The sequence below is a fragment of the Scyliorhinus torazame genome, chromosome 16 (assembly GCF_047496885.1).
Source record: "Scyliorhinus torazame isolate Kashiwa2021f chromosome 16, sScyTor2.1, whole genome shotgun sequence".
In the NCBI taxonomy this organism is placed as follows: Eukaryota; Metazoa; Chordata; class Chondrichthyes; order Carcharhiniformes; family Scyliorhinidae; genus Scyliorhinus; species Scyliorhinus torazame.
This window is the reverse complement of record NC_092722.1, coordinates 30,528,513-30,552,297: the sequence shown is the minus strand read 5'-3', so window position 1 is coordinate 30,552,297 and position 23,785 is coordinate 30,528,513. Positions and strand designations below refer to the sequence as shown.

Here is a 23,785-nt window from a genome sequence, read left to right as displayed (position 1 = left end):
GCACGGGAGTACGCACCATGCTAACATGTTGGCCTTTCACTCCCTGCGGACAATGGATTTTGGAGTTCGACCAGCAATGGTGGCCGCCTGACATTCGAGGACCAGCCAAACCGGGCATGCCATCGAAGACTCCGGCTGAGTAGGGAGACAGTGCGACACATCTGCCAGATGATGGCATATCTGGCAACCCAGGGGAATGGCGGAGGACGTCCAAGCCCGATGTCCATCAAGGTGACGGTCGCCTTGAACATCAACGCGACGGGGTCCTTCCAGGCGCCGAGTGGGGAGCTGTCTGGGATCTCACAGATCTTGGTGCACAGATACATCCGTGCTATCATGGAGGGCCTATGTACCCAGGCGGATCAATACATCCATTTTGATGTGGACCGAGTCCACCAGGATGTCCGGGCAGCGGGGTACGCAGCCATCGCCGGGATGTCCAGGGGCGATCAACGGGATGCATGTCACCCTCCAGGCCGCTGTACGCAAACCGAAAGGGATACCACTCAATGAACGTCTGATACCCGGGCACACCTTCATACTGGCACACCCGGCAATTCCTGACATGTTCGAGAGCCCCCCCGGCTGAGGGGTTGGCTCCTGGGTGATGGGTTACCCGTTGCGGCCGTGGTTGATGACTACCTATCCAGTGACCACAAACCAACGGGGAGATCCGCTACAACAATGCCCATACACTGACCAGGAATGTGATCGAGCGGTGCTTCGGCCTCCTGAAGATGCAGTTCCTGGACCATTCTGGAGGGGCCCTCCAGTATGATGCTGAGAGGGTCACCCACATCGTGGTGGTCTGCTGCATCCTTCACAACATCGCGCAGCAGAGGGGCGACGTGCTGAAGGAGGGGGAATGAGGAGGAAGGGAAGGCATCGTCCGACGAGGAGTCGGGGAGTATGGGGCAGGACATGTGACCCAGGCAGGCATGGGAGGCCGCACAACATGTGCGCCAGGGCCAACGTGCACGGGACGCTCTGATCGCATCCAGGTTCACCGACTAGCGGGGGGGGGGGGGGGGGGGGGGGGGGACTGGCCAGGGGCACAGATACCACATTCCAACCCCATACACCCTCACTTCCCACTCTGCCCTTCTGTGATACATACATGCAGCACTATGGGGTGGGGGCCCTGGGTTGGCAGTAACAGCGGGTCTGGTCCATGGATGGAGGGTGATGACAACCCACTCTGCGATGAGCCCTGGCGCTCAGCAACGTATGACAATGCCTGACTCTTGCCCAGGGTTGCACCATCCACCTGGGTGATCCCTGCATGCGGGCTGGCCATTCCATGGCAAGGTCACACTGGCGTGGATCCGGGCGTAATGGGTGAATCGCACGCGAGCCCCAAATGGGCTGGTACCGCCAGGTAAAGGGGGGTTCCCGGGGGCCTCCCCATGTTTGGGAGGGGAATATGGGGAGCTCACAAGAGCAGGGGGGGGACCTGAAAAGGGGAGGGGGAGAGAGAAGGATCAGGGCTGCCGGACAAAATGGCGCCCTAATCTGCGAGGAGCCTTTAAAGCTTGCCAGCAGGCAAACCCTCGAAGTACGGCTTCGGCAGGGAGAAACTTCCCGAGGCCCAAAAATCGGCAAAGTGCCGTTGTACAGCAGGGTGTTTATCGGCGCTGCAGCTGCAGAGAAGCCCCTCGCTAAACCTGTAACCCATAAGAAACAGGAACAGTACACCATTTGGCCCATCAATCCGAGAGATTGTAATGGGACAAGTAAAGAACAAAAGATGGGTTTAGAGGCAAATAAGAAAGTGGAACAACTGCCATCAAAAAAAGAAGGGCAAAGGTCATGATCTGGAATTGTTGAATTCAAATTGAGCCCTGAAAGCTGTAAGGTACCCAGTCAAAATGCTGGTTTCTGTTCCTCAATCTTATGTTGAAATGGTTGAGGTTGAAGACAGAAAAGTCAGAGTGGAAATGAAGCAGAGAATTAAAACAGGCAGCCCAAAGCTCGGGATCACGCTTGCAGACTGAGTGGAGGTTATGTCAAGTGACCAGCCAGTCTGTGTTTGGTCCGTCCGCTGAAGAGGAGACTGCATTGTGAGCCTCAAACTCAGTGTGCTAAATTGCAAGGAAAAATTTAAACTGCAAGGAGTGTTTGGGGCCTTGGACAGTGAGGAGGGTGGGGCTAAATGCACAGGTGTTACATCACCTGTTCTTCCATGTGAAGCTTCCCTGGAAACGGAAGGTGCTGTGAGGGTGACTTGGCAGTGGACTATGGAGTCATGGAGAGAATGGTCCCTCTGGTAGTCTGAAAGGAAGGGAAAGGGAAGATGTGTTTGGTGGTGGCATCATGCTCAATCTGGCAGAAATGGTGGAGGATGAAGTTGAGGTGGAAGGTGAAGACAAGACAAACCCCATTGTGTTTTTTTGGAAGGGGGAATGGGAGAGAGTAGAAATGCAGGAAATGGTACAGACATAGTCGAGGGCCCTGTTAACCACAGGGGGAGGAGAATCACAGAATTGTTATGATGGAGAAGGAGACCATTTGGCCCTTAGTGTTTGCATGGCTCTCCAAGCAAGCATAATGACTTAGCGCCATTCCCTCCCTTTTCCCCATATCCCTGCATATTGTTTTTATTCAAATAATCATCTCACGCCCTTTTGAAAGTTCCTGATCCATTTATGAGCAGGAACAGATTTTCCCTTTGTACCCTGTCCAGCCCCCTCATGATTTTGAACATCTCTATCAAATCTCCTTTAACCACCTTCTCGCCAAGGAGAACAGTGCCAACCTCCCCAGTCTATCCTCATCCATGGAACCATTCTTGTAAACCTCTTCTGCACTCTCTCCAACACGTTCACATCCTCCCTATAGTGTGGAACCCAGATCTGTACACAATACTACAGCTGAGATCTGACTAGTGTCCTGTATAAGTTCAGCATAACCTGCTTGCTCTTGTACTAATGCCCTTATTAATAAAGCCCAGAATACTATGTGCTTTATTAAATGCTTTCTCCACCTGTCCTGCCACCTCCAATGATCTATGCACATATATGTCCAAGTCCCTCTGCTCCTGCGCCGCCTTAAGAATGTTACTCCTTATTGCCTCTGTATGTTCTTCCTACCAAAATGCATTGTAGAACATACAGTGCAGAAGGAGGCCATTCGGCCCATCGAGTCTGCACCGACCCACTTAAGCCCTCACTTCCACCCTATCCCCGTAACGCAATAACCCCTCCTAACCTTTTTGGTCACTGAGGGCAATTTATCATGGCCAATCCACCTAACCTGCACATCTTTGGACTGTGGGAGGAAACCGGACCAGCCGGAGGAAACCCACACAGACACGGGGAGAATGTGCAGACTCCGCACAGACAGTGACCCAGCGGGGAATTGAACCCGGGACCCTGGCGCTGTGAAGGCACAGAGCTATCCACTTGTGCTCGGTACCTTACACTTCTCCACCTATCTGCCCCTTCCACCAACTTGTCTACACCCTTGTCTACACTGTCCTCTTCACAGTTTACAATACTTCCAAGTTTTGTATCATCCACAAACTTTGGAATTGTTCCCTGCACACCAAGATCAAAATCATGAGTATATATCAGGAAAAATAAAGGTTCCAATACTTACCCCTGGGGCACACCACTACAAACCTTCCTCCAGCCCGAGGAAGCCCTTTTAGAAATCCATGCTGGCTCTTCCTGATCAACCCACATTTTTCCATGTGACTACTAATTCTATCCCGAATATCTGTTTCTATAAGCTGGATGTTAAAATGACTGGTCTGTAATTGCTGAGATTATCCTGACAAGCTTTTTTGAGCAAGGGCATATAACATTTGCAATTCTCCGATCCACTGACACCTCCCCCGAGTCTAGAGAAGACTGGAAGATTATGGCCAGCGCCTTGTAATTTCCTCAGTTGAGGACAAAGGACAACATATCTGAAGCACTGGTTTGGAAACTTGCATCCTCAGAACAGATGTGACAGAGGAGGGAAAGTGAAGCTGAATGTGAGGGAGTGAAGTCAAGGTAGCTTTATGAGTCAGTGGGCCAACAGTTAATATTGGTTCATAATCAGTCTCCAGAAATGAAGACTGAGTAGTCAACGAACGGAAGAGTCTGAGATGGACCATGAGGATAGGATGGAAATTTAAAACAAAGTTAAGGTTTCCAGTTTAGGGTGAGAGCAGGAAATGGCAGTGATACAGTTATCAATGTATTGGTAAATTGGTGAGGGAGGGGCCCTGAATAGGTCTGGAATAAAGAATGTTCCATATGTATATCTGGAACCTATATGGCTAGCATACTACAAATGGATGTATATTTGCCTTTGAGTGGGAATGCAACTGGATGATAGCGAATCCACTATCCACTAGCGAGTTTTCTGTTGACTTCAATGGTGTGTAAAACTTGCTGCTGATTCAACATAACCTATTTTCTGCTATCTCCCAGGATGAATTTCTACCCTGGCGACTGTAACTCCTAGTTGTCACAATGTGAAAGTGGTTCATGTAGCAAACCATGAAAGCACAACTTACTTGTGGAATTAAAAATAAGCCGTATAGTTTGGCTGTGACTATCGCCTGTTCCGATGTCAAGGGTCCCATCAGAGCTATTACGCGGTTCCTGTACTTTGTGTAATTGCAGAGTACGTCAATCCCGTTATTTTTGTCTTTCGATAAGAATAGAAGGCTTGGTAGGAGGGAGACCATTGTCTCCAAACAGTCATCGTCGACTTCATAACCCAGCTGCACGCCCGGCAGGAGAGAGGTGGAGTTATTTATTTCATCAATTGCAAACATCATCGCCAGAAACAATCCATAACCAAAGGTATAAAAGCTTAAATGGAGATAAACGAGAAATTAGTAGCATACAGATATGAGTCAAGAACAGACAGCTCTTTAAAACCAATGGGAGAAAATAACAAATAGGGAGAGAATAACAAAAAAAAGACGGCAGCTGAGAGTGGGAGGGAATGAAAGAAAAACGGAGAAATAAAGACACTAATGGAGAGGAGAAAAAGAAGCGAAGGCAGAGAAGGATGGAGAGAGAAAGTAATGGAGAATAGGGAGTAATAGAAAGGGAGAGATAGTGTGAAAGAGAGGCATACAGGCACAGATAGAAAGAGGGAGACAGGTGTTGACCTGGAGTGACCCTGACTTGGGGAGACAAGGAGGCAATTTTCACTGAATATTTTAGGCATTAAATCAGCATCCTTAAGTTTACCTGTATGAGGGTAGCATGGTGACACAGGCGTTAGCATTGCTGCCTCCGGCGCTGAGGACCCAGGTTTGAATCCCAGCCCTGGGTCACTGTCCGAGTGGAGTTTGCACATTCTCCCCGGGTCTGCTTGGGTTTCACCCCCACAACCCAAAGATGTGCAGGATAGGTGGATTGGCCACGCTAAATTGCCCCTTAATTGGAAAAAATAATTGGAGCAGTGCACACCACTCCGGCGCCGTACTAGCCCCCTAGGAAGGGGTGAATACCCGGGCGCAGGCGGCCCATTGATGCCGGAGTGGACCGCATCGCTTTTGACCCCGGCGTCAGTACTTGGCCGCGGGATCGGAGAATCCCGCCCCAGGGATTTGACAGCCTTGGCTCACCCAACTTGGTGTCGGGAAGAGGCAATTGAATATCACAATGGTCAAAACGCCTCGTGAGATTTAACGGAGTCTCACGAGTCGTCATGATCTGGATCTCGCCCTCACTGGCCGTGATCCAGATCAGCATACTTAAGCTCATTTAAATATGCATTTGCGGGATTCTCCCAGCGCCCAGGACCTAATGACCTCGCCTGCGAGACCTCGCCAGGGTCCCGTTTAGTACCGATTCCACAAACGTGGACCTGTCATAGTGACACCTAGAGGGGGGCGGGGGTCTCCCAGCCCATTTGAGACCCGACCGGGTGGTCAGGGACAGGGCACGGTGGCACTCTGATACACCCTCTGCCACCAGGGCACCTTGACACTACCAGCAGGGTAGGGTACCCTGACAGTACACTACCTTGGTAGGGTACTGTCAGGGTCTTGGTGCCCGGGTGCCAGGGACCAGGCCTGGGGGGGGGGGGACGACACCTTACCAGGTGGAACTGGAGGGAGGGTGCGGGTGTGATCCTGGGGGCCTCCCCAAGGTTGTGGGGAGAGGGACAGGAGATCGGGGCAGCCAGCAGGAAATGACTGAGTGTGGCCAAGACGGAAAGAAACTTCCCAAGGCAAAAAAACCCAGCAAAGTGCCGTTGAATAGCGGGCTGAGAAACACTCCGCTAAACGGGCCCAAAACCGGATATAGACTATTTTCTGGTTAAATTGCACCCCAGAAAGAAGATAATTAAACTTATTGCAACTTAACATGTCAGATAGCACTAATTAAACAAGTTGCATGGCATTTTGGTGGCTCGGATAGTGCTTCAACAATCATTCTCTCCTAACAGCAACTAGCTACTCGGGAGTAAACCTATGCTTGATGTTAAAGGGATACTCACGCTTAAAGGGATCTTCTCAATTTATGATCACTGTTGGAGTTGCGAAGAGGACTTCTCAAACATGTTGGGACATTTTGTTCAGGCTTCACCAACACTTGGAAACTCACTGATGACTCTACCTAAAAGAATATGTGATGTGCCACACATGTCACCAAGAGAAGGGGCATACTTGATCATTGGTAATTTGCTCGCGATCCATCGTAGTCTGGTCAAAGAATGGAGGAATACCTGAGGTCAAGCAGTACCAGCTGCTGCAGAGGGTGGGAGTGGAAACAGGAGGGTAAGGTGGTGTTTTTCTCCCATGCAGGAACAGGATATCTCGCCCTCACTAAACCTTCTCCACCTACTATGCCACATCCAATCATTCGCATTTACTCTCACTCTCTCTTTCTTTCTTTCAAGTAGGTGCAAGGAGCCCACATATACTGCTGCATGGAAATTGTGTCTAATCAGCACTTTTGTACCAAACCTGCAGATTTCTGGTTAGCGCCTGCAGGCATCGTTAAATCATAATGATCATCAATTAGTCTGAAAATTGCATACTAAATCTGAATGTTCCAACAGATGTTTCTTATTAACATTAATTTAGCATCTGCTTTTTGCTCTTTGACCAAAATAACCCCGATTAATTCCTGCTGCTCAGTGGCAGCCTGACTGAATGACTGCCTGACCCATTATGCAATACCCCTGATGAAAGAGATCTTGCATTTATATAGTACCTTTCCTTAAATCAGAACATACCAAATTACTCTACAGCCAATGAAATACTTTAAAAGCAGCTTCATTATTTCAAAATAGGAAATGCAGCAACCAATTTGTAAATAGGAAGCTCCCACAAACAGCAACATGCTAAATAATCTGAATATCTTATTTTTTTAATGGTGTCGGTTGAGGGAGAAATTTTGACCAGGACATCAGGGAACATTTCCCTCCTCTTCTTCAAGATAGTGCCGCGGGATCTTTTACATCTGTCTAAGAGATCAGAGAGGAATTTGGTTTAATATATCATCCGAAAAACATCACCTTTGACACTGCAGCTTTCCCTCAGTCCTCCACTGAGAGTATTAACCTAAATTATGTACTCAAGTCACTGTAGCAGAGCTTGAACTCATAAACGTGCCTTCTAAGGCTGACAGTCCACTGACAGTACTGCCACTGCATTTCTACCTGATTTTGGGCAGATCAGCTGCTGGGTGGGGTGGGACAGTATTGATTCTTGTCATTTGCCATTATTTCTGTGATTTGGGTTGGGATGGATGTTGCGATACCAACTCCCTACATGAGTGGGCACCTTTATACTGTGAGTTAAGGATGTCCAACATCACATTTTTCATCATAATTACAATTATTTAAATTACAACAAATGCTTCCCATACCTTATTCTCCCCTCCTCCCCTCCACCTCCTGGCCTAAACACCAACCTTACTGACACTGCCCTGCCAGTCATTGCTGTTGGTGAGCAGCCTGACATTTGTCCTCTTCAAGTGCACCAACTGGCATGGAGACAGCCCATAAGATATCTGTTGGTTTTGGAATGGGCGCAGCACAGATTCACCAGAATGACACCAGGATTTAAGGGCTTAATTCTTCGGACTGTGGGAGGAAACCGGAGCACCTGGAGGGAATCCATGCAGACACGGGAGAAAGTGCAAACTCCACACAGTCACCCGAGGCCGGAAATGAACCTGGGTCCCTGGAGCTGTGAGGCAGCAGTGCTAACCACCATGTCACATGCTCATAAAATTATAGCCAGGACATTTAGAAGTGAAATCCAGAAGGAGTTTTTCATACAAAAGGTAATGGAAGTTGAGAGAGTCAGCAACTACGAGACAGGGGATCTGAACACTAGTGAGAGGCAGCAGCTTCAGGAGAGGAGAGAATTTAAAGAAGCCCCATCAGAATATGGTTCCTCACCTGTCACATGTCACCTCTTCAGGCTTCAACCGATGCGCGAGCCCAACAGGAATCATATGGAAAGGGAACAGAGCTCCTATCATGTAGTCTCCAGGCAGATTATACGGTACATTGATTTCATGAAGCCTCTGAGTCTCAGTCACAGAACCCTTTACGAACAATAAATAGAAAAACAACTGTAAGAGACAGCAAATCATTTCAAACCACAACAAATATCTCCACATTAACGGGATTCTTCTGTGCAAACAGAAACTCATTGATTTTAGTTGTGAACATTTAGTCAGTGTTCTTTTTAATCAAATGATCATGCTGCCTCATTTGAGGGGTATTTGCATTCTTTACATGTGCTGAGCAACATCCAAAGCCAAACCGGCAGTGGAACGATATTTCAAGTTAAAAATAATCCAAGGTCGTTTTTTTTTAGCCTAGGTCACATAAAGGGAAAGGCTAAATAATGTATGGCCAAATTCCTATCATAGCCCTGCCTTGATAAGAGTGTGGGGACAGGAGAAGACCATCAGGCCCTTTCTGCATAGATTACGGTTTCTACTCATCTCTTCACCATTCCTCAATCCGACCTTTTTAAAAATTCATTTACAGGACATGGGCACCTCTGGCTAGGCCAGCATTCATTGCCCAACCTATTTGTTCTTGTGAAGGTGCTGGTGAGCTGTCTTCTTGAACCGCTGGAGCTCCTGAGGTGTAGGTACACCCACAGTGCTGTTAGGGAGGGAGTTTGAGCATTTTGACCCAGCAACAGTGAAGTGACAGTAATATATTTTCAAGTCGGGATGGTGGGTGACTTGGAGAGGAACCCCCAGGTTGAGGTGTTCCCAGGTATTGCAGCTCTTGCCCTCCCAGATGGAAGTGGTTGTGGTTTTGGTAGGTGCTGTCTAAGGAGCCTTGGTGAGTTCCTGCAGTGCACATTGTAGATAGTACAGTTGGCTGCCAGTGTTAGTCGGTGGTGGAGGGATTGAATGTTTGTGGAATGGGCACAATCAAGCAGGCTGCTTCGTCCTGGATGGCGTCAAACTTCTTGAGTGTTGTTCGAGGTGCATTCATCCACTGCTAGCTTTGTAGGTGGCGGACAGGTTTTGCGAATTCAGGAGGTGAGTTCCCAGCCTCTGACCTGCTCTTGCAGACCTTGGGCAGATTCTCTCAGCCCAGGCCGGGCCAGAGAATCGCCGGGACGGGCGCGAATTGCGCGACGCCGCCCCGACGCCGGTCAGCCAATTCTCCGGAGAGCAGAGAATCGGCGCCATTAGCGCAGGCACGGTTGGCGTGGTGCCGGTAGAGCGGCACCCCCGGCAATTCTCCGCCCGGGATGGGGCGAGCGGCCGCGCAAAAAATCGGCCAAGTCCCACTGCCGCCACCCACGTGTGGTCTTACCCGACGGGACCTCAGTGTACATGCATCCGGGGACGGCCTGGTGGGGGGGGGGTCCAATCCCAGGGGGGTGCTCCGCTATGGCCTGGCCCGCGATCGGGGCTTAACGATCGGCGGGCCGGCCTCTCGGGCTGGGCGCCTCTTTTGTTCCGCGCCGCGGAGAAGGGAGCCATTGTGCATGCACGCATTGGCGCCGGTCATACTGCGCATGCGCATACCCGCGGCGCTCATCTGACTCCGGGAATGGCAGCTGGAGCGGCGTGGGTCACTCCAGTGCCATGCTGGCCCCCTGTGGGGGGCAGAATCTCTGCTCCTGAGGGCATGTTGACGCCGTCGTGAAATGCAACGGCGTTTACGACAGCGTCAACACTGGCTCCGCCCCCTCGAGGGGAGGTTTATAGAGCAGCTGCCCTGTAGGCGACTCTCAGTGCAGAGCAGTCGCAGGCAGGCACTGTTCTAGTTGATTAAAGCCACTGTTCACTTCAACTCTTCGTCTCGAGTGAATTGATGGTCGCATCAATTTAATCAACTACAACATCGTGGAGTTGTACGGCACTGGAGCTACTACCTCGCTGGTAGGAGGTTTACCCTCGTCACCAACCAACAGTCGGTAGCCTTCATGTTCGACAATATACAGCGGGGCAAGGTGAAGAACGATAAAATCTTGAGGTGGAGGATCGAACTCTCCGCCGATAATTACGATATAGTATATCGTCCTGGGAAGCTCAACAAGCCCCCAGATGCCCTGTCCCGCGGCACATGTGCCAGCGCGCAAGATGACCGACTCCAGGCCATCCACAATGACCTCTGCCACCTGGGAGTCACCCACTACATCAAGGCCCGCAACCTGCCCTACTCCATCGAGGGGTCAGGGCCATGACCAGGGACTGCCAAATCTGCGCGGAGTGTAAGCTGCACGGAAAAGGCCCACCTGGTGAAGGCATCCCGGTCCTTTGGGCGCCTAAGTATCGACTTCAAAGGGCCCCTCCCCTCTACCAACCGCAACGCGTATTTCCTCAATGTCGTTGACGAGTACTCCCGCTTCCCCTTCGCAATTCCTTGCCCCAACATGACCACGGCCACCGTCATTAAGGCCCTGCATAGCAGCTTCACCCTGTTCGGTTTCCCCACTTACGTCCACAGTGACCGGGCTCCTCGTTTATGAGCGATGAGCTGCATCAGTATCTGCTCGGTAAGGGCATCGCCTCGATCAGGACTACCAGTTACAACCCTTGGGGAAACGGACAGGTGGAGAGGGAGAACGCGACGGCATGGAAGGCCGTCCTCCTGGCCCTGCGGTCTAGGAATCTCCCAGTTTCCCATTGGCAGGAGGTTCTCCCCGACACGCTCCTCTCCATGAGGCTACTTCTTTGCACGGCCACGAACGAGATCCCTCATGACCGCCTATTTGTTTTCCCTCAGAAATCCACCTCCGGGGTCTCGCTTCCAGCGTGGCTGAAGACTCCGGGGCCCGTTCTCCTCCGGAAACACGTGAGGAGCCATAAGTCCGACCCCCTGGTCGAAAGGGTCCAGCTCCTTCACGCCAACCCCCAGTATGCATACATGGCGCACCCCGACGGCCGACAAGATACGGTCACCCTCCGGTACCTGGCACCCGCAGGATCCCATATGACCACCACCTACCCCCCCAACCTACACTGAATAGCGCCCCCGCCCATACATGGCATACACACCCCCTCCTATACACCCTCCCCCCATCGCCGACCTACAGGGACGAAGCTCCAGAAGCCACGCTCCCGGAGTCCGCATCGATGAGTTCAACACCCATGCCCTCACCGACGAGTTCAACACCTGTGCCCACTGCGAAACCAGAGCTCAGGTGATTGCAGCACACGATCAGGGCACCAGACAGACTCAACCTGTGAGCCCTTCACCCCCGCCAGACTTCAATTTTTTTACAGGGGGTGAATGTAGTGAACGTATTATGGTAACCATTCACCACTGTATTGCATTGTACTATGTTGTGCCCTTGTGGGTTCCACCTATGGACCATTGTACTTTATTACACTGCTTGTATCATGTTGATGCCCTTGTGGGCTCCGCCCCTGGCTCTGCCCCCTTGAGGGGAGGTTTATAGAGCAGCTGCCCTGTAGGCGGCTCTCAGTGCAGAGCAGTCGCAGGCAGGCACTGTTCTAATTGATTAAAGCCACTGTTCACTTCAACTCTTCGTCTCGAGTCAATGGGGCGAGGGTATCAGAAGCAAACCACAATGTGCGTGGTGTGATTCACATGGATGAATATATGCTGAGTTTCCCGCTGTCGGCACGGTCGGATTCTTCCCGGTTTTCTCACCGGAACCAACACTTTGAAAAAATGTGGTAAGAATTTGTCCATTGTGTGGGAAATTTTCAGCTGGATTCTATACCTGGTATGTTGGTGACTGAAGAACAACTGTGAAACAACCCAACAGCATTACCTTCTGCATTCTTTTATCATTTCTTTTCCTCTTTATTTTGATCCCCAGTGTCTCATTTTATACATTTCCCTGGCTGCAGGATTCTTAAATATATTCTTGTGTCTTTCTGTAAGGACAGCAAGAGAAAACTTTGAATGCAGAGCAGTCCCAGAATCCTGAGCATTACTGAAAGCCCTGTATTAAAAATACGGAATGACTGAAAGATGCAATTCATGGCACAATGCATATAAACAGGATGTCCTGAGGTAAAGGGTCATGACCTTTTATGGGAAGTGCTTACCCCGGGTGGGAGAATTGATGTGCTTGAACAGTCCCTTACTCTCAACTATAGGCATCCCATTCGGTTAAGAAAACACTCATGATATGAAGTGCTTTTTCTGACATATAAAAAAGGCTTATGCATGTTTCCATAGTAACAGCTCTTATAAATCCTCTTTGTCACTGCCCTTGATTTGCTCTGAAAGTCTTTGAGATTCAATGGCAACGCAGCCCCCTCCTGTGGTTCCCTGTTGGATTTAATTCTCTCTTTAGTCAGAGCAGCTCAGTGTTGAAGAAATGTTTTAAATGTTCATCTCTTGCCCATGGCAACTAGGACTAGATTTATAATCACTGGTTTACTTGTCACTTGCTGTTAAATTGTTACTCTAACTTTATCCGATAATAATTAATTCTAAATTGAACAAAATAACCTTGGAGCATTGGGTCATTGATTTAATGTGTCAGATCTAAGAGCAAAGCAGAAAATGACATAATAAAAAGAATAAAAGCCAAGGTGTTTGGTAGATTCCTTGCCAGACATCACTGAACAGCCAGGTGCACCCAGTTTCTCAATGATCAATTGTAGGTAAAGTGATGCAGACACTGAAGCACAGGAGATGGAGGGATAAACAGTGAGGGATTACAGCTAGAGGCTGAGACATAGCCAAGGAATGGAGATCATTGAATTTTATGTATTAAGAGGCCATTCATGCCTATGCCAGTTCTTTGAAAGAGTTAACCAGTTAATTAGTCCAACTACCATTTCTTTCCTTATAGCTCTGCAAATTTCTTCTTTTCAAGTATGTAACCAATTTTCTTTTGAATGTTGTGTTCGGTGTTTGATGGCTGGCAAGGAATCTACCAAACACCTTGACTTATCCAAACCATGATCTTTATTGAATCACACGTGGTAAGATAGCAATCTGTTACAGAGCAAGATATCATGGGGTTTCTTTGTACTCTTCTGGAACTACACCAAGCACGACTGTTCCACTGTACGTCTTACAACCATCTGGTGATGGCCGGATGTGCCCCCACTTATATTGGAGTCCCTTGTCACATGACCACTTGTCTAGAGACTACATGGTGTGTCTGCACCACCACCTACTGGTTGGAGGTCGCACACCATCCATCTATAATACTGCTTACAGGCATAACACCACAAATGTTATTTTTGAATCTGCTTCCACCACGCTTTTGGGTAGTACATTCGCAAACCAACAGTATCACAACTTCTCAGTCTGTGCTGCAACAATTCCGTGATTCTGTCTTGGAGAAAACAAGGCTCAGAGGAGATTTGATAGAAGTATTCAAAATCATGAAGGGCCTAAGGGCATCACAGTGGCTAGCACTGCTGCCTCACGGAGCCGAGGCCCAGGTTTGATCCCGGCTCTGGGTCACTGTCCGTGTGGAGTTTGCACATTCTCCCCTTGTTTGCGTGGGTTTCGCCCCCACAACCCAAAAGATGTGCAGTGTAGGTGGATTGGCCACGCTACATTGCCCCTTAATTGGGAAAAAAATTTATTAGGTACTCTAAATTTATTTTTAAAAATCATGAAGGGTCTGGATAGAGTCTGGACATAGGAAGAATCTGTTCCCACTCATGAAAGCATGAAGAACAAGAAGGCATGGATTTAAAGTGATTGGTAAAAGAAGCAAAAATGACATGAGGAAAACCTTTTTCACAGTGCAAGTGGTTAAGGTCTGGAATATGTTAGGATTCCGGACCAGGCCCCAACGTAAGGGCAGCATGGCGGCACAGTGGTTAGCACTGCTGCCTCATAGCTCCAGGGACCCAGGTTCAATTCCGGCCTTAGGTGACTGTGTGGAGTTTGCACTTTCTCCCTGTGTCTGTGTGGGTTTCCTTTGGGTGCTCCGGTTTCCTCCCACAGCCCAAAGATGTGGTTAGGTGGATTGGCTACGCTAAATTGACCCTTAGTGTCCAAAGGTTAGGTGAGATTACGGGGATAAGGTGGTGATGTGGGCTTAAGTAGCGTGTTCTTTCAAAGGCCGGTATAGACTCGATGGGCCGAATGGCCTCCTTCTGCACTGTAAATTCTATGTTCGGATACTGGACAAGAAACCCCAACAATTTTGTAAACTGTGAGGAAAGAATACCCCACCTCAGGAATAATTCCACTGACAAAATGGAAATCCTTTATATTAAAACAAATATTTTATTCTTAACACAAGACCAACTACATTAAATCACAGAAGGTAGCTTACAATTAACAGTTAAACAATTCTTAACAATAAAAATAAATGCTTTAACTTATAAATCATAACTTTTCTACCTCCAAGTAAGCAAAGTCCATTACAGGTCAAAAGCAACTTGTAAATAAAAGTTAGAAAACACAGGGATATTTGCTGTCCTCTGTGTAGAGCTTGCTTGGAGAGAGTTGCTTTCAACAAAGGAGAGAGACCCTTTCAGACACAAGCTGCAAGTCCTTCTGTCTTTGGCAGACTAAAAGCTAAACTGCTTACCTCAGACCTGGCTCCTCCCATTAATTGCATAATCTCTATCCCACTAATGGTCTTATGGCCATCTTACTAAGACTAACCACAACCCCTCAATTATCTAAACCCAAAGGAACCTTCTTTCTATAAACAAACGTTAATTAGCCCTATATAGGTAAACAATTAAATGGTTAGAATCAATAATAAGCCCACTTTTATGACATCTTAATTGCACCTTTTGCAGACACACTGCCTGCCTGCATGTTAAACTAGGAGTTCTAAAAATATTACTGCAACAGATATATAATACAATATATAACAATTTCCTACATTCATCACAAATGCACTGTCTGAGAGTGTGGTGGAGGCAGGGTCAGTTGACTAATTCAAAAGGAAATTAGGCTGTTATCGGAAAAGGAAGAATATGCAGGGTATGGAGAGAAGGTGGGAGAATGGCACTGAATTAAAAACTCATTTGGAATGCTGGTGCAGACACAATGGGCTGAATAGCTACCTTTTGTGCTATAAAATTCTCTGATTCTGTGTAATTTGTTTCCTTTATATCTCCTCAGTTCCTTTGTGAAGTATGCTAAATCTTTGTCCTCTGATTATTGACTTTCCTAACCATGGAAACAATTTCTCCCCATCTATACTTGCAAACCCCTTTATAATATTGAAAAGCTCCCCTAAATCTTCTCTTACCTTCTCTACTCTAAGGCTAATAACGTCCAGTATCTTTAGCCCCTCCACATTACTGAAATACCTCATCCCAAGAACCATTCAAGTAAATCTCTTCTGCATTATCTCCGAGGTCTTGACATCCTCCTTATTGCATGTTGCCTGTATTTTACACAATGCTCCAGCCGAGGCCCAACTACTGATTATAAAGGTTTAGCCTAACTTCCTTGCTTTTTTCCCTTATGCCTCTGTGTACATAGCTCAGTATCCTGTATGGTTTGTTAAAAACATATCAACTTATCCTGTCACTTTCAATGACTTGTACACATAGGTCTCCATTGCGGCACCTTGTTTACAAGTGCATAATTTAGTTTCTATTGCCTCCTCTTTTTCTTTCTCTGAAAATGCATCACTTCACACTTCTCTGAATTATATTTCATCTGCCATGTGTCTTATAAAATCTCTGGCTCTACTTCAAAAGTACTTCATAAGCTTTAGAGTGCTTTGAGATGTCCTCAGATCATGAAAGGTACCATATAAATGTACATTTCTCTATTTTTCCTTACTATCCTTTTTGGTGTTTATCACATTTCCAAGTTATGTGTCGTCTCCAAACTTTGACATTTTACCTCTTATACACAAGTCCAGAACATTGATATATATCAGGGCTTTCCAAAAATTTCCAGCTGCTGAACCCTTTTGGCCTCCAAGTGTCCAGAAGGAACCCCTGAGAAACATTATTATTGTGTTGAAGAGCCAATCCACAAAAAAATGATTGTTTTCACGCAATATATACAAATACACAAAAACCTAATTTATGAAAATCCTTTTTATTTCTTATTCAGAGGGGTTGGGTTGCATTGTTAGTAATAAATGAACTTAAATAGATAGCAAGAAGTTATCTAGGGGTTGGAAGTCGTAGAATTTGTGTGGTAGAGTTAAGGAATCACAAAGGAAAAAAGATCCTGATGGGAATTATGTACAGCACCCCCCCCCCCCCCCCCCCCCCGCCCCGCAGTAGTCAGGATATGGGGCAGAAAATAAATCAGGAGATAGAAAAGGCATATAAGAAAGACAATATTACAATAATCATGGGGGACTGCAATGGCAGGTGGACTGGGAAAATCAGGTTGGTAGCGGATCCCAAGAAAATAAATTTGTGGAATATCTACATCCCTGATGTTTTTTTGGAGCAGCTTGTGGTAGAGCCCACTAGGGAACAAGCAATTTGGTGATGAGGCAGACTTGATTGGGGAACTTAAGGTGAAGGGACCCTTAGGGGGCAGTGATCACAATATGATAGAATTCATCCTGCAGTTTGAGAGGAAGAAGCTGGAATCAAATGTAACAGTTTTACAATTGAATAAAGATAACTACAAAGACATGATGGAGGAGCTGGCCAGAGTTGATTTGAAGGGGAGCCTAGCAGGGAAGACAGCTGAACAGCAATGGCAGGTGTTTTTGGGTGTTATTCGGGAGGCACATCCCAATTCATCTCAAGGAGGAGGAAACATGCTAAGGGGAGGGCAAGGCAGCCATGGCCGACAAGGGAAGTCAAGGATAGCATAAAAGCAAAGAAAACAGCATACAATGCGAGGCTGCACTTGCACCATTTGCTTCACTGACTAGATCAGTTCACCAGTGCAGGGAGAGTATTCGCGGAAATGTCGCCCCAATCTTTTGACCCCCCCCCCCAGCCTCCCCACCATGGCCTCCTGTGGAAGGGAAATTAATGAGTTGCCAACTTAGAAGCATGCTGGGAAATGCTTGACTATAGTTCAGCACTACTTTTGAATGAAAATAAGTAGGTCAGGTAACATAAACGAAATATTGCTTAATATTTTGGTCTCGGCTTTATTATGAAAACACATTGTCCTCCGATAGATAACAAAATGTGTACTCGAGTTGTTTTTAGCCAAGGGCAAGAACATACGTGCTACGTATTTCATCTTGCGTACTTTCCAAGGTCTATTTAATATAAACATGGCTGTTTACTTCAAGCTGTTATTTCAGACTATAAAAATATGCTTTCTTCAATTGAATCTCAGAGTGCGGTGCCCTGGCTTTGCAGCCGGAACACTCTCTCTCCGCAAATATATTTGTGTAAATAAATTTCCTTAAATCGAACCTCGAGGAATTTGTCTTTATTATAATTTCCACGACACCTCCGGACTCCCTCACTGCACCCAACTTATCTCTTACAGGTCCTCGAGCCCCCCCACCCCTCACCCCATCTCTTATGGGCAAGGCACCCGGGCCCCAACCCTGGCATGGGCATGGCACCCGGGCAACTTGCACTGCCAGCCTGGCACCCTGGTAGTGCCACCTGGGTACCCTTGCAGTGTTCAACTGGTAGTGGCAAGGTGCCATGCTGACAGTGCCATGGTGTATGGGTGCCAGAGGGTGAGCCAGGGTACTATCCTGGCCAGAGCCCGAAAACCCAGAATCACAAATGGCTTGGCCGATTCCTCCCCAGGTGCCATTATGCCTGGCCCACGTTTGTATAAACCAGTGCAAGATCTCCCAGGTGCAGCCATTATCCTCAGGCCCCGGGAGAATACGGCGCAGATATATTTAAATGAGCCTTATGGCTCACTTAAATTTGCTCATCAGGATCTCGACCAGCGAGATCGCAACGTCTCATGAGATTCCATTAAATCTCGCGAGATGTTTTGAACATCGTGAATCCCGCGAGAGGCCATTTACAAGATTCAATGGCTTTATCGCCTCACCAAATCGGGCGCAACGAGGTTATTAAATCACAGCCTGTGTCTTTTTAAATGATCATTTGTCCCTAAAACCAGCCTTCCTCATTCTTCACTCTGTCAGGATTCAGATCCTCGGAACTGGGTAAGAAAACACTCAGAACCTACCCCCTGATCGACAATGACCCATTTTGCTAACCATTAGGAGGCGTGAGTCACATTCCGAGGTATACTTGCCTGATTTCCCCTCTGTCCGGCTGGGAGACACTGCAGCCTCTGCATGGGATGCAGGTGGAGTGAGTATTTGAATCTGACACACTGCATGTCACTGAACCATAGGTCCAGGGTGCACACCTGTATCACCGCATGACAACTTAAATAAGCAGTGATTATTATACAAATCTATGCAAAAAATCTTCCAGGTCTCCAGCTGTCCCACATTGTGCATACTTTAATAGGAGTGGAAATAGCAAACATCAACTTCCTTCATACATTGAGAGCTCCCTCTTGTGCCCCGCAGCAAAATGTGGCTCCTTTTGTCTCTTTTTGTATATTCTATCTATAATATCCCCACGAGTTTGTCATTTACCTCACCAGGAGAATACGTAATTGGGGGTTTGTTTCCCATTCACCTTACCCCATTGGAAGATGTTGATCGATTGACGCCTGCTGTCCCAGACTGTGAGAAGTAAGTAATAGCTGAATAGATTTAAGTCATAACTTGCATTAATCCCTGAAGGGATATTATACCAGTTTCAGCATGAGTACAGACAAAGCATGAGGGCAGGTTCAGGTTCTGTGTATATCAGTAACAGGGTGAGGATATATATAGGCTCCATGTATACCACCATCAAAGTGTGAGTAGAGCTCTAAGTGCTGTGTATAGCAATGAAAAGGTAAGCCACAGCGTGAATCCAGGCACACTGTATACCAGTGACCATGGGGTTCAGATCCTTTCCTGTACGAGAAGTGCTGATTCTCACTGGGGTTCAGGTCTCCTCCTTTGCTAAAGGTGTTGATTTTCAGCAGGATGTTTGGACAGTTATTATATAAAATGAGAGATACCCAGGAGTCTGGAATGCACTGCCTGGAAGTATGGTGGAGGCAGGCATTAAAGAGGACATCAGATGATTATTTGAATGGGAATAATATGGAGGAGTACAGAGAAAAGATAGGGAAATGGCACTAAATCATAATGTTCATTTGGAGGGCGGTGCAGTTTTGAAAGGTTGCATAGTCTCCCCTGTGCCCGAATAATACTGTGATACTATGAAGTTACAGGCTGGAATCTAATTAAGGATTTAGATGGTATATATAGAATAAATGCCCAGGAATGGATTCAAATCAAAGGGTTCAGATGGTTTATATGTTGCTGCAGGAGTTCCTCGGGGCAGTGCCCATGACCCAATCATCTTCAGCTATTTCAACAATGGTCCTGTCCTCTATCATAAGGTGTGATGCAAGGATATTTGCTGAAGATCACACAGTGCTCAATAATATTTGCAATGAAGGGCGGCATGCGGCGCAGTGATTAGCACTGGGACTGCGGCGCTGAGGACCCGGGTTCGAATCCTGGCCCTGGGTCACTGTCCGTGTGGAGTTTGCACATTCTCCCCATGTCTGCATGGGTTTCACCCCCACAACCCAAAGATGTGCAGGTTAGGTGGATTGGCCATGCTAAATTGCCCCTTAATTGGAAAAAGAAAATTAGGTACTCTAAATTTTTTTTAAAAAATAATATTTGCAATTCCTCAGATAATGAAGCATTCTGTACCTACACATAGCAAGATCTGGACAACAACCAGATTGTGATGGTGAGTGCCATTTGTGCCACTAAAGTGCCAGGCAAAGCCCACCTCCAATGAGAGAGAGCGCAATTCAACTTTTTGTCTTTTTTTATAAATTTAGAGTATCCAATTCATTTTTGCCAATTAAGGGGTAATTTAGCGTGGCCAATCCACCTACCACGCACATCTTTTGGGTTGTAGGGGTGAAACCCATGCAAACACGGGAGAATGTGCAAACTCCACGTGGACAGTGACCCAGAGCCGGGATTGAACCTGGGACCTCGGTGCCGAGAGGCAACCATGCTAACCACTTGCGCCACCGTGCTGCCCTACTTTTTGTCTTTTAATCTCCCCTGCGCTCAACTCTTTTGTTCTTCTTCCCACTCTCCCCCCTTTCACTGGCTCAAAACATCACATATTTCTAACTTTATTCAGTTCTGATGAATAAACCTTTAACGTTAACTCTGTTTCTCTCTCAATAGATTCTGCTGGATCTACTGAGTATTATCAGCATTTTCTGTTTTTATTTCACATAGAGGGGCTGGTTTAGCACAGGGCTAAAGAGCTGGCTTTTCAAGCAGACCAAGGCAGGCCAGTAGCACGGTTCAATTCCTGTACCAGCCTCCCCGATCAGGCGCCGGAATGTGGCGACTAGGAGCTTTTCACAGACACTTCATTTGAAGCCTACTTGTGACAATAAGTCATTTTCATTTCATTTTTCATTTCATTTCCAAAATCTGCAGTATTTTGCTTTAATTGTAGAGAGAGTTTAACCACTTCCACTTGACATTCAATGACATTACTATTGTTAAATACCCTGCCATCAGAACTGTGGCAGTTACTGTAGCACCGTCAATATGACGCGAGGCAGGTTGAGGTAATGTCAATTGAAGGCTTTATTAAGCAGAACTTTATCCCCAGCAGCGTGGTTACAGAATGCAACTGCTGAGGGAAATGGAGCGAAAAACTGGGTTCTTATACCGGCATTTCTGGGTGGAGTCCAGTAGGTGGCAGATCCTAACAGGACCTGGCATCCCTCCACCAATAGCCTGTCGACACGTGGTGTACTGTATTACCCCTAATACATACCACCACAGTTACCATTAGCCATAAACTTATCTGGACCAGCCACATAAACACCGTGGCGAAAAGAGCAGGTCAGAGACAAAGTATAATGTGGCGATTGATTTTCCAAAGTTTTTCAACCAAATACAAGGTGCAAGTCAGGAGTAAGATGGAATACTAAAGCAAAATACCATGGATGCTGGAAATCTAAAGCTCTCCACAATTATGGGTTTTCCTCACCTCATGTCTCAGTCTGTTATAGATTTACAGACGAGTACAGTACAGAAGGAAGACATTTAACCCATAAAGTTTGTGCCTGCTCTTTTGAATAGCAATCCAGTTAGACCCACTCCCCGGCTGCTTTCCCTTATCCATGAAATATTTCCTCAAACATTTGTGCAATTCACTTTTGAAGGGTACTATTGATTATGTATCCACCACCTGTCAGGAAGTGTATTTAAAATCCTAATCATAATGTACAAAAAAAGGTTTTCTTTATGTTGCTTCTAGCTCTTTTGCTAATCATCTTAAATCTTTGACCTTTTGTTAAACTACTGGAAACAGCGGGCTGGATTCTCTGTTCCAGAGGCTAAGTGTAGGCGTTTTACGACGTCAAAATCGGTGCTGAACCCTTACCAATTCCAGGACTGGTGAGGGGCTAGCAGTGGGTGAAACTCCTGGCTCCCGTGCCGAAAACGGCCGGAGAATATCCGGGTCCCTGGCCGCCCATGCGCACAACGATGGCCTGCAGCCGTCGCGCTGTACAACATGGCGCTGGCCGTGCGTGGACCAGACCTGCCAAATGTGACCCCACAGGCCACCCACTGGCCACCCCCCCACCAGTCCCCCCAGGCCTTGCGGAAGCCCCCCCCCCCCCCCCCCCCCGGCCAGCGGCATGGATCCTGGACGCGTGTGGCGGCGCTGGACAAAGGTTCCTGACTGCTCATACCACACGTCAACCGCGTGGTCGGGAACCCAACCCATCGGGGGCGGAGCATCGCGGGAGGGCCTGCCGATGACTCACAAACACCTTTGCAACAGCGTGCGGCATGCAACGTGATTACGCCACTTCCGAGGGGGCAGAGCATTGCTGACTGGCGTCAAACCAGCACGGCCCCAATTTGGGCATCGGAGTGGATTACAATATTGGCATCGGGCAATGGAGAATACAACCCAGCTTCTCTTTATTTCCTGTATCTGAACCCTGAATAATTTTCAACAACTCTATAAGAACAATTCCATCTTCTCCAGTGTACCCATAATACCATAATCCCTGATCCCCAGCATTATTATACAATATAATTTTTGTACTCTTTCCAAAACCGTCTTCAAGTGTGGCACACAGAGTGTGGACACAGTACTTCAGCAAAGGCTCACTTAGTGCTTTATATCAGTTTAGCATGAGCTCCTGGCTTTTGTACTCTATTTAAGAAGCTTAGGATCTTTTATAGTTTATTAACAAACCTATTTGTAACCTGTCATGCCACCTTCAAAGATTTGCATTAGGCTCCTTATTTGCATAAAAAAAGGTTTAATGCAGGGTAATATGGTCCGGGACCAGACCCCAACAATGGCTAGCATACTGGACAGAAACACCAATATTTTATTTTAGTTTTGTAAGACTGTCTGGAAAGGATGCCTTGTTCCAGGAGTGATTACACAAAGAAATAGAAATATGGGCCGGGATTCTCCAAAATCCCAGCCAAGTGTTGATGCTGGCGTCAAAACCGGCGCGAGCGGCGCCGGTGTCAACGGGCCTCCAGGCCCAGGCATTCACCCCTTCCTCGGGGGCTAGAACGGCGCCGGAGTGCTGTGCGCTGCTCCGGTGCTGAAAGCCGGCCCGCCACGGCCGACGCGGGTCCGCACATGCACGCCACGGCTGGTGCAGGTCCGCGCATCCGCGCCATGGCTGTCTCCGCGCCGACCTCCCGGACAATATGGCGGAGCCCTACTGGGGTCCGGCACGGAGGAACATAGGCCCATCCCGGAATGAGCCCTCCCACCGATCGGTTGCCCCCGATTGCGGGCCTGGCCACTGTGGAGGCCTCCCCCGGAGTCTTTCCCCCCCCCCCCCCCCCGGAAACTTTCTCTACTCACCTTCCAGCCAAAAACAGAACTCTGAACCCCCACTCCTGCCTGCTTCAATGCTTGGCTCCTTCCATTAACTACATCATCTTGTTGAACTGAATCAACCAAAACATTTCTAACTGTCATTTTGTGTGAGTTTGGAGGGGGGTTTCCCTCCGGCCTTTTGAGTGAGATCCACATCAATATTCACCCACAATCAGGGTGGCACGCTGTCGCAGTGGTTAGCCCTGCTGCCTCTCTAAGCCAAGGACGCAGGTTTGATCCCGGCCCCGGGTCATTGTCCGTGTGGAATTTGCACATTCTCCCCGTGTCTGCGTGGGTCTCATCCCCAAATCCAAAGATGTGCAGGGTAGGTGGATTGACAACGTTAAATTGCCCCCTGATTGGAAAAAAATGTTTTAAAAATTAATTTGAAAAAGAAATTCAACCACATGCTGGCCGCGATATAATGGCTGCATTGCACCCGGCGCGGATCCCTGTGAGCCGGTTAGATAGCGGGAGAGGCCGAAATTGTGATCCATGCCAGGCACTGATTGGTTTCCAATCTAACTGGCCCA

General features: G+C 47.7%; 1 protein-coding gene across 1 annotated transcript in view; it reads right to left on the bottom strand.

Moving 5' to 3' along the window:
* tas1r3 (taste receptor, type 1, member 3) overlaps window positions 1-23,354 on the bottom strand; it is a 37,585-nt gene extending 14,231 nt beyond the window's left edge. The window contains exons 1-3 of the mRNA XM_072477731.1: window positions 23,238-23,354; window positions 8,368-8,516; window positions 4,508-4,808 (exon numbers count right to left, since the gene is read on the bottom strand). Coding sequence (XP_072333832.1) covers window positions 4,508-4,808; window positions 8,368-8,516; window positions 23,238-23,354 — 567 coding nt within the window. The remainder of the gene's footprint in view (window positions 1-4,507; window positions 4,809-8,367; window positions 8,517-23,237) is intronic.
* Window positions 23,355-23,785: the final 431 nt, after the last annotated feature.